The sequence below is a fragment of the Sitophilus oryzae genome, unplaced genomic scaffold, assembly GCF_002938485.1.
Source record: "Sitophilus oryzae breed Bouriz unplaced genomic scaffold, Soryzae_2.0 scaffold_980_pilon_pilon, whole genome shotgun sequence".
NCBI classification, from domain to species: Eukaryota; Metazoa; Arthropoda; class Insecta; order Coleoptera; family Curculionidae; genus Sitophilus; species Sitophilus oryzae.
In genome coordinates, this window is record NW_022147617.1 from 254,245 (window position 1) to 266,719 (window position 12,475).

General features: G+C 33.8%; 1 protein-coding gene across 1 annotated transcript in view; it reads right to left on the reverse strand.

Moving 5' to 3' along the window:
• Positions 1-12,475, reverse strand: part of LOC115891211 (proton-coupled amino acid transporter-like protein CG1139) — a 100,427-nt gene that overhangs the window by 73,187 nt on the left and 14,765 nt on the right. The window contains exons 2-3 of the mRNA XM_030911634.1: positions 7,534-7,601; positions 5,775-5,891 (exon numbers count right to left, since the gene is read on the reverse strand). Of these exons, the coding sequence (XP_030767494.1) occupies positions 5,775-5,891; positions 7,534-7,592 (176 nt within the window). The 5' untranslated portion in view covers positions 7,593-7,601. The remainder of the gene's footprint in view (positions 1-5,774; positions 5,892-7,533; positions 7,602-12,475) is intronic.

Below are 12,475 nucleotides of genomic sequence, written 5' to 3' on the forward strand. Positions count from 1 at the left end.
ACCAGAAAAACGGACTATATGCTCACCAAACATGATTTTGGAGAAAAGATAAGAATTGCATCTGACAAGAGAAGAATGGGAAAGCAACTGAGTAATGAACACTCAAGAGATAGCAGTTCACACAGATGCTTCCGCAAATTCAGGGGCACAGGTGTGGGCATCTTCTCAGAGAAACTAGACATCCGACGATCTTTTGAGGCTATCGGATGGCTGTAATGTTCTCTACAAGCAGAGGTTTACGCCATAAAGGAAGCGGCTAGTTGCATACGAGAGAAAATTGCTGATAGACCAATAGGGGGATATAGTGATATACTCTGGACAGCTTGCCTGCATTAAGAAGCATCACCATGCAATCAGTGAGATCGAAAACTGTGATGGAATGCCGAGAAGCACTGTCCTGGCTGGGTGTCGGGTGGGGCTACTCTGTGCTGGGTGCCAGGCCACAGCAATGTGGTGGGCAAATCAGGAAGCAGACAGACCTCGCCAAAGACGGGGCCAGGGGAGAGCTGTGGCAGATGACCCACCACTTTGACGATCAACACACTGAAGGAGGCTATAGAACTGCCATCAAGGCCAAGCAGCAAGAGACGTGGCAACACTGTGAGGACTGTGCTACAGCTCGAAGACTATGGCCAGTGGTAGATAGCAAAAAGACAAAACAGCTACTAGAGCATAAAAGGACCTAGTACGCATAATTGTAGGTGTCGTCACTGGAAACTGTTCCACGGGGTAAACCTCGTAAGATGGAAAGTTTCCGACGACGACTACTGCAGAGAATGCGGAGAGGAAGAAGAAACCATAGAGCACCTGTTGTGCCACTGTCCGGCACTGGAATACCGACGCATTAAAAACTTTAGGGCAAGGTTTTTTGAGGGACTAGAGGAAGCAGCAGAAGCCAACATCAGCGACATCGGGAACTTTGCAAAGAGCTGGAAGTGCTTTAACGCAAAGAAAGAATGAGAGGAAGGTTTGGTAAAACAATACAGGGGTATCGCAATGGGCCCAAGGCCTCCGAGTGAGGGATCAAATATGATCCCAAACCCCAGCAACCTAACCTAACCTAACCTAATCACGATCCTGCTTAAAGCGCTTGACGTAAAAAGCTGATTTTTGGAAAACAGATTGACTTTAAGGTGTAGAGTTTCGATAAGAAGGGGTTTTTCGAAACTCGAATTCTAAGGGGGTGAAACTATCCCTCAAATATTAAAAATTGTTTTTTATTTAAAAAACAGGTGAGTTTTTCGGAAAAAACTCTTAAACACGTATATTTTATTTTTTTTGTTTTACATATTTTAAGATTTTTTATAAATTTATTCAGGGTGTTTCCTAAAATATGACCATTGAGTAATCACGATTCTGCTTAAACTGCTTGACGTTTAAAGCTGATTTTAGGCAAACGGATTGATTGTGGGGTGTAGAGATTCGATAAGGAGGCTTTCGAATCTCAAATTCCAAGAGGGTGAAAACCCACCCTCAAATATTACAATATTTGTTATTTAAAAACGGTTAGTCTTTCGGGAAAACGCTTTGGACAAGCATAATTTATTTGGTTTTTACATATTTTGAAATTTTTAAAAATCATAGCAGAGGATGTTCCAAAAAAGTTGGGTAATTTTTTCTTAACCACGATTCTGCTTAAACTGCTTGACGTGAAAAAGCTTATTTTTCTTGGCAAACGGACTTTTCGAAAGTCAAATTCCAACAAGATGAAACTACCCTCAAATATTACCAAGTTATATAATAATATCGCCATATTGTTTTTTGTCATGCTGACATAAATGTGAGAAAATTTTATCCAGTTTGTATGTTAATGGAAATTCTTGCTTTGCTTTACCATCACCATTACAAATGATTAATTCGACGCGAACGAAGTCGCTGGTACACGCTAGTAGACAATAAAAATTCTAAGGTAGTTCTAAAAAAAGCACTTTATTTATATTTTTCACCCCCTCTCGGGTTGAATTTAAAAAAATCTTAATTGAAATTTATAATGTTCCAAGCAAATTGAATAAAAATGTTAAATACATGTGTATATGAATTTTTCAACAACTTTTTTTTAATTTCTACTATCATCCCCTATCTTCAGGCTATCCTATCTCGGTTAATTTTGGTTTAAGCAAAAATAGTTATTTTTATACACGACGATAAAATTGCATTATCGTGTCCCGACATTAATTCGGCAGCGATGAAATCGCTAGTGAATTAATGTCGGGACACGATAATGCAATTTTATCGTCGTGTATAAAACAATATTTTTTTCCATAGCCAGTTACGTTTTAAAAAATATTCAGAAATTATTATTTCAAGGAATTTATTACGAGTAGAAAAAATATTGTGCTGGGTTGGCGTTGGTTTCTATGTAATTTGACAAATAAATAAAGCTGTCTCTTTAGTTGTCAGTTTTGAGTCAATATTTTTTAATTCTCTTTCGTGTCAATTGCTGATTGAATTGCAGCCAGGAATGGCTCAAAACGAAATAAGTAAATTACCAACAGATATTCAGCCTGAGGCGACAAACGCCATATCCAAACTACTTCCATTTAAGTCCCGAATAACTTATGAAAAGGAATACAAAAATTTTCAAAAATGGAAGCAATTAAAAAACGTGCGAGAAGAAATAAAGTTGTTTTTAACCTATCCTCGGTGTTAAAGTATCATTTAATCTACACTTGTTAGTTAGTATCGTATGATCGAATTTTAACTATGTCCAGCTGGTTTGAAATGACGATCGATGACATTTCCCATATAATTTTACATATAAAATGTCAGCGATCTTTCATTTCATAGCCATCGTTGACGCCGTTTTTATTCGATCATACGGTACTATATTTGATATATATATATATATATATATATATATATATATATATATATATATATATATATATATATATATATATATATATATATATATATATATATATATATATATATATAAGGCAATTTAACAGTTGCTATGGAAAACTACAAAATTTATTGGATATTAAATCTATTTCGGATTAAGTCCGAGATTATATCTCCACCAAACTTAATTATACTCTGTTCTATAAGCACCCCATCTTAAATGTCCCACTCTTCAAAATTGTCCATTTAACCAATAATAAGATGAAGGCCAATTTACCAAGTCTGGGTATAAGATAACCATCATTTGCATTTTTATTTTCTTCAATTTAAGTCTTAATATCTCCGCTATTACTCAGTTAAACCGAATTTAAAACAATAACATGGTCTAGTCAGACAGTCAAAATAATCAAACTTGAAACTAAAATTTTCCACTAATGTGCGCGCCAAAAATGATTTAGTACATTTTAGTAGACTGAGTCTATAGTGGGCAAGTTTTTTCTGCTTATTTTCTGTAGGAACTTACATGAATTATTCTAAAATAGGAAGGTATAAAATGTGATAAAAGAGTACAAGATTATAAACCAAGTTATAGAATGAAATAACAACTTGTATGAAACATTATTACGACTCTTGCAAGGTCGAAAATCCCTATTTTTTGAGAAGGATTCCAAAAAAAAACTATTATGTATTAAGTAGGAACCAAAATTACAAAGTCACTTATCTTGATCAACATCAACGGTGTATTATCGGTGTATCTACATAGCCTAGAGCAGCAATAGATAAAAAAAGGTTTTTATTGAAATTTCTTAAAACAAGACCTTCAACTATGATGGCTTGGTATAAAGACGCGTTTACACTATACCCTGCTGGCAAGCGAAACCTTGGGTCGGCGTTTACATGTATAGGAGTGAATCGCTATGGCAATCTAGTAAGTCGGAGAGAGCAAAAATACGAATTATTTATTCCATGACCACTTAATCTGACGCTAGATTCCATGCATTTGGGAAAATACTTGCCTTCTGTCTTTATTCAGTACATCTTATTTTGCTAAGCGTGTTGACCGTACTCTTCGTACACATAAAAATATGCACCCAAGACCAGAAAGGCAAGCCCTAGTATAACCAATTAAACCTTTAGTCACGTGATTAAGCTTGGCCAGCACAGCATCGCCCACTTTTACATATTTGCTTTCAATCAAAATATTTTAGAAAATATAAATAAATTAATTATGAATATATAAACAGGTATTATTTACATCAACAAAACTCACCTCCTTAACAGCACTTATAATCCAATAAAATTGTCATTTGAAAAAAAAAATTACGGGCAAGCTGATTTTTTCAGAGTTTGTCAGCGACTGTCTTCTGAGTGTAAAATAAACAAAATCGGAAATTTTTCCCTTGCGGTTTTTGAGCAATAGGGGTGTTTTTTTTAAACTGTACTACAACAAAATAATTAGACGCAAATTGTAGATAAGAACAATCTCTATAAGTTCGCATAATGATTTTGTTAAGTTTATTATTTCCGGACTTAGCGGCCGTTTCATGAGCCCTTTGGGGTGGGTTTCAAAAAGTTTGTTTTACAGCAAATTGACCCTTATGAAAGTTGTTCACAATAAATGGACAAGCAACTTTTCCTCATGATTTTTTTAGCTTTATTATTTTTGTAGATAGCGTCCAGTTCATGAACAAATTGGGGTAGTTTCATAATTTTTGTTTAGTTCTACAAATTTACCAACCTAAAGGTGTTCATATTAAAATTACATGCAAACTTCCCTATGATATGTATTTATTTCCCCAAAACGAAGCATGGAATTCATGTTTCACAATCCATTTTCCAATAGCACTTGTGAATTTCCTGAGAAAAAAAAGACATTTAAAGCTACCACCACTCAGTTCATAAGGCAAAGGTATATGTACTCTTATTTTGAACGAGTGAAAAGTGAAAACTACCCCAATTTGTTCATGAACTGGATACTATATATTTCCAAAAATAATGAAGCTACAAAAAAAATTCATGAGGAAAAGTTGCTTGTCCATGATTATGAACAACTTTCATACTGGTCAATTTGCTGTAAAACAAACTTTTTGAAAACCACCCCAAAGGGCTCATGAAACGGCCGCTAAGTCTGGAAATAATAAACTCATTAGGCGAACTTATAGAGAATGTTCTTATGTACAATTTGCGTCTAATTATTATGTTGTAGTACAGCTTTAAAAAAATCCACCCCTGTTGCTCAAAAACCGCAAGGGGAAAATTTCCGATTTTGTTTATTTTACACTCAAAAGACAGTCGCGGTCTTTTGACAAACTCTGAAAAAATCAGCTTGCCCGTAATTTTCTTTTTTCACTCTCTATACGGCGATACAATTTTACTGGATTATTAAGAGACATAAAGGGCCATTACTACCGCTTTCCCGTTCAAAATATTCTAAGAAGGTTGCAATGAGTTTTTTGCATTGGCTATTAAGCTATCTTGTATACTTCGCACTAAAAGAGGTTCTATAATGTTCGACTGCAAGGTCTGCTAGTAAATATTTTTAAGATTAAAATATCACAACACAATTTATTTAAACTAAAAACTCCTAATACAAAACTAAAGTGTCAAAACGAACGACAATGTCTGGAAGTAAATAAATAAATGTTTTTACAGCAGAGCTACCACCTGAATCCCCAGCGGGAAATTTAAATTTCAGTTAGTCAGGCCAGCGACGAATATGTCCATAGTTGGCAACAATAAATTTAAAAATCGCGCCCTCGATTACGTCACTAAAGGTTTAATTGGTATATCGCTTATAAATTAATATACACACTGAAATACTTAAGGAAACTAAGGGACTTTTCCTGGTTGTTAAAAACTCGTTTGATTTGCTTCGATTTTAACTAGTTTTAATTAAAGTTTATTAGTAATTATTTTTATTTTTATATTACCTGTTAGCGTGTTCCATAGTTCTATGCTCGTAGGGATTATAAACTTTGTGGTCCATTTTTTGAATGTTTCCATTCTCAATAGGAACTTTGATTTGGTCATTGTTGGCTAATGTGGCTCTGAAAATATAGGAATATATTTTAAATTCCTCTCACGACAATAGTTTTAGCATTGTCTAGGTTATTTATAATCAAGGGTACTATACAGGGTGTCCCAGAAATCAGTGCAAGTATTTTAAGGGGTGGTAGATCTCGATAAAAGAAACATATTCTCTCTTTATCGTTTTAAAACTAAGTCCAAAATAACGGAGTAGAGAAGTAGAGAATACTTTGAAAATTTCCAAACAAAAAAAATATTTTTTGCTAAAATCTTGAGAACCACTGGATCTTTTCTGGATTTTCTTTCTTGTAAGTTTAATCTACTACCTATGTTGCCATATTATCAAGAAATAATGTTTTTAACTAAAAACTAAAAAAATTTTCGAAAATTTTTCAAATTTTCAAAATTTTTTTTTCGCGAAAAAAACGTCATAGGCGTGTTTCTGGGGTTGAACTATACTCCCAGTTAAAATACTTGCACTTATTTCTGGGACACCCTGTATAGTTACTCGACCTTTGATATAACTGTTCTGTTTTTCTTATTTACTGCATGACATTGGAAACAAAAAATTATAAAAACTTGTTTTTTAAACAACTTAAAAAGAACACTAATTAACTTCTTTGTAATTAAACCTTATTAACAACTAAGTTACTTTTAAATACAGGGTGAAAGTAATCAAATACGTAGAAATTCAAAAGTTGATTTCATTTTTATATACCGGGTGCGTCCCAAAAGTGGCTCACCCCTATAACTTTTTTATTTTTTTTAGTTAAATAGTTAAATAAACAAGATATGGTGTGCTAGTATATGACATAAATGAGGATTGATTGACGTATTGAACTGTTTTCAGTCACTTCCTGTTTCACCGGAAATGACTACAACTTTTGACTTTTAAATAAACTCGATATTTTTTACTTTATTCGATAGAAAATGACACTGAATAGAATGACATATTATATGTCAAACTTTTTACATTTTTGAATATAGTTTATTTGAAATTGCAACATGCGATTCATAACGCCAATTTGACTCGAAATACCAAGTGTGTGGTACCAAATTATACGTAAAAAAACGCTTTTCCTAAATATGCTAACGACTCGTTCCATTTGAAAAAATTGACAGATGATTAAAAATTTGGGCATCTTTTAACCGGCCAGGACAAGACACGAAAAATATTAGACGATCAAATCTATTTTTGCAAGGCTCCTTGATTAAAAATTAGTGTTTTTAACACAGCCTAGATTGAAATTTAAAATACAATTCGTTTAAAGCAAAAATGTCAAAAGTTGACATATGATATGTCATTCTACTCATAGTGTCATTTTCTATCGTATAAAGTTGAAATATACCGATGGTGCCATTTAAAAATCAAAAGTTCGAGTCATTTCCGGTGAAACAGGAAGTGACCAAAAACAATTGAATACATCAATTATTCTAATTTATGTCCTATACTAACATACCAAATCTCGTTTTTTTATCTGAAAAAATAAAAAAGTTGTAAAGGTGAGCCACTTTTGAGACGCACCCGGTATATAATCTTGAAGTGTGGACGCACATTTATAATAACACCAATTAAAAGATTTATATCATTTGCGTTTAAAGTGGTTTACTGATTTTAAATATAATATTAGGATATTTAATAATAATTCATAATGTACTTACGTGGAACTAAAGTTATCTATAGTAAATGTGGACGGGTATTTGTCCTTTTTTTCTGTCATGATGTATTCCTAGAACAATTATTATTATTATTAAAAAAGACTAAACAATTACAGATTTAAAAAATCGTATATCTACTAGTGACGTGTATTAGGTACTATTTGCAATTGGATTTGAGAAGCCATATATGCACAACAGGCATCAATACACATTTAGGTACCTTATATAGGCGAACTAAACTCACCTCCTTGATAAATAATACATTTTGTTTTGAAAACGAAAAACATTTCGCTTTCCGCATGTTAATGAATTCAGAAAAGTTTCAGGAACTACCGAAAATGAAAATAACCAGCTTGGTTTAAGCAATCTAATTGACAAGGAACTACACACATGGCCAAAATTATTGCATATAACGATATTTTTATTTTATTTTGGACCTAATATGAGTCTTTTTATTTTATATTTTTGGACATCTTGGCTTACTACACAACTAACTAATATAAAATTAAAGATCTAAGTGCAACTATAGGCTGTTATAACTTTATAACTTCATAATGAGTGATAATCAATAAAAACAAATTTCATTTTAAACAGAAAATATTGAAAACAATTTTAATTATTTCTCACAACTAATAGTCTGTATTGCCTCCTCGAGCCTCAATGCAAACTGTGAGACGAAATGGCATGCTCTCAATTCAGTTGTCCAGAAGATGTTGAGGAATGGCTTCCCATTTCGTGCGCAGCAATTTTCAATTCATTTAAGGTATGGGGGGGAGTGATCATTTCTTTTGGCAATACGGCGTTTTAGCATGTCCCCGGCATGCTCGATCACATTCATATCTGGAGACATCGGTGGCCACCACAGTTTTCTTATACCCTCTTCCTCACAAAATTCGCGAACCGCTAAAGTGCAATGGGGAGGAGCATTATCGTCCATGTAAACAAATTCATCCCCCACTGCCCCTCGAAATGAACGCATAATAGGCACTAAAACGTCTCTAAGATATGAGGCACCTGTCATTGTGCCACAAGAGGAGTTCGAAGTCTGTGCATTATACCTGCCCATACCATAATGCTTCACCCTTGAAACGGGACACGGGGTTAAGCGTGCTCGTCTTCCAGACGCTCTCCAGACCAAATTCGTCGCGAGTCTGACGCTAGGCCTATTCTTGTTTCATCACTAAACATGACGAAATTTCCATTCCCATCCAATTAGGTCCATTAGCTCTCATCTCCTCAGCCCATTGTAGTCGCATAATTTTGTGCTATAAATTAAGCTTCGGAACACGTAGAGGCCTCCTTAAATGTAATCCTCTGTCATGGAGTCTTCTTGCTATTCAAAAGTCTTTCTTGAAACATTTACTCCTTCAAGGCGAGCTAACTCATTTTTAATAGCAGTGCTAGAAAGCAAGGGATTGTGTCGTGCAATTAGGGATATTTGACGGTCTTGCACAGCAGTAGTAACTCTCTTTCTACCTCTTCCAGGACGGTCTGTAACCTCGTTTGTTTCCCTGATTTTTTTTAATATTCGCGAAACATCGCTTTGGTTAACTCCCACAATTTCAGCTATTGCAACTTGCCGGTAGCCCTGTTGAGACAGTGTTACTATTCTGACTCTATTAAACTGTGAAATAATGTTTCTAGGCATTTTAAGGCCAAATGGTCAAGTTTCTTCTGAAACCTAAGAGACCACAAATAGAAATGTGCAAGAATTTGTAACAATATTGGGTCTGAACGATAAACATTGTATACCATATCCATTTTAACAAAAAAATGTTTATTACAGATTATCAAAGCTATGTATAAAAAAAGAGTCTTTGAATTTCTTTTCGTATATTTTAAACCATATTGCAATAATTTTGGCCATGTGTGTATAATGCAGAAAAATAAACTTGAATCGCTCTACTTAAATTAATTTGAATTTGGGATAATCCAAACCAGAAAGAATCATTATTATCGATAGTTAGATAACAATTCGCTACAAAAGCACGTCTTCATCACACTCAAATTTGTTTAACAAAATACTTCCTTATTATTCTAATAATTAGTCTATTGCCATTCATTCGAATTAAATTGAATTATTTACTATTGTTATTGCTGTTTTAACATTTGCACATCTTTATCCTGTTTTACTTGCCCTCTAAATTATATTAAGCATTTAAAGCCCTTGTTGTTTATTGTTTTATTATACAATTATCCAGTGGCGGCTTAACCATCAGGCCAAATGGTCAATACCCCCCCAAAAAAATCAGGAGAAAATTAGAAAACTTATTTATATTATACTTTTTGTAAATTAACTTTTTTCATCCTAAAATATTCAAAACTATTCCCAATTTATCCAATTTTCTCTTGAAAACATTTTATTTTACCCATTTTCTCTACTGCCGTTCAGGTAGGTTTATTGTGTTTATTAGACCTTGTTTGGTTTTAAACAAGAGTTTCGTATTTTTAGGGTCTTATGGACGGACTGTGTCCAAGGTATGGGCAGGTGTCCCATATATGTGTATTGATTCCAAGGTACGGACTATTTCCAAGGTATGGGCAGGTGCCCCATATATATGCATTGATTCCAAGGTTATGATCCAAGGTACGGGCATTATCCAAGGTCCTAGTAGTGTTCCAATGTACGGGTAGTGTGCCCCTGTACCGTTTTCCTATAGTTGGATGCCCTATGTACGGATGTCCTGTGGACGAGTGTCCCATGTAGGGATGGTTTACCTTATGTATAGAGTGCCCCAGCGTGGATGTGGCTTGAGCCCCATGCTGCTTCGTTCCCATCTATAAACTAGTCAGTAGTTACGGCTGTATTAATTCAAGGTGTCCTCATTCTGGCCCCTTTGTTGTATTTGATAGCCGACTACAGAGATGCGAAAGCCCACCTCACGCTGCTACCCTTTGAAACAGGATTGCTTTAAGAACAAACAGCTAAGTTTAATTTAAGTTTTAGTTTACATTCAACATTTAACATATTTTAAGTCTTAAACAATAACATACACCTTGAATAATATCGGACAGACTATATTTAGTGGTTAGTTCGTCAAGAACCTTCATGTCAATTTAGTATTGAAAATATGATGTAGTTCTTAGGTTTCATTACATTACTTCTTGTAATAGTATTACTTTCATAGATATTATTATTGCACTATTTTAACAGATGAATAACCAACAATAGATTCTAGAATCTACGGGTTGCAACATCTTCGATTTAACATCATATAAAATATATCAAATTAATTAAAGTAATGCTACATTTCATATATTTTCTTTAACTTTACATGTCTTGTATTTTATCATAGTTGTTTTCATAGATAATTAGTACAATTCTTAACACCACTTTCTTTGACATACAACCACTATATTTACTAGAACTCTACAATGTCATGTACCAGCAAAGAACATCATGAATAAATATAGTCATTAGTTTTAAGTAATACACAACTGTGTTTTCTTTCTCTGTACATGCCTGGCGCCCAATATCTATATTTTTTTGTTTATTGTTATTGATTAGTTTTCCCTCTAGTAAAATACCTTATCCACGACTGCTCTCCGATGAAAAGCTGCCGTTCGCAGTGGTAATGTTTTATAAAAAAACGCAACAATATATAGTTTACAAAGATATTTAAACTCGTTTTAAGTTTTAAGTTTAAATATCTTTGATAGTTTATATTGACCATTGACTGCGTCACTCATAAAAGGATTTGTAAGGTAGGCAACTTTATATACACTTGTATTTGGAAGTTTACTGACAGACGATATAAAAAGTGCGGTTTTTGTCTTTGTCTAGAAACCAGCGTGTTATTATTGTAATTTGTAATATTGTTTATTAGTTGAGAATCAATATAGTTAATTAAGAAATATCGAGTGCATTATTTCTATATAAATATATTACAGGATTTCAGTCATATCGCTGGAAAAACTTCGCCGTTTGGGCAGTTTGGGTGTTTATAAAAACTCAAATTATAAAACGAGGGGTAAACCGCAGAGGGAAAAGTGTACACCATAATTCCTTTTACTCAAATAATTCCTCAGAATTCCTCGTAATTCCTTCGGAATTCCTTGGAATTCCTGGTCTTCAAGGTCAAGGTCAATCATTCAAGGTATTCCTTGGTATGAACTCGTTAACTCTTTCAGTCTGAACCAGCGTTGCCACCTCGGTTTCGCAGTTCCGCTATGAATTTTCTGGTGATTTTTATAAATGTCTAATGTCTCTATAAGTACTAGATCTAACAATAAAAAGTACTATTACGAGATTTACGTTTTTTTGGTTAAATTTTAGGACTAATAGGGGATCATGAGGTAAAAATACTGGAAATATGTCGGCACTTACTTATTAAAATTAATTTTTCTCGGGATTTTTTGAAAATGATAGTTACCTAGTTATACTATACCTAGTTATAGACGAAATGAAAAAATCAACTTTACACTTTCTGGAGTACTGAATAAAAAAATCTTATGAGGGTTTCTTTAAAATGGCGAAATCAGGAAACGTTATAACTAGATCTCTCGGGGGTGGTTCGGCCGTACTATTGGAAAATATTTTAGATATATAATCGAGGGTACAATATTAAATTAAAAGAATATCTAACCTGTAGATATTTGATATTGGGAAATTTTGGAAGGAAACGAAAAACGGATAGTAAAAAATCGCCTGCAAAACGTTTTTCTTTAAATTTAGTACTACCTATTATAGTATTCATGGTTTACTAATGTTCGTTAATTTTTTATAAAGTTGCTTGTAATTCCTCTTAATTCCTGTGGAATTCCTCTAAATTTCTAAGGAATTCCTTGGAATTCATTGGAATTCTTACGGAAATAATTGGAATTCCTATGGAATTCCTTGGAATTCCTCGTAATTCCTTGGAATTCCTTGGAATTCCTGTAGAATTCCTTCATAGTGTACACCATAATTCCTCTGCGGTTTACCCCTCGTTATAAAACAACCTAG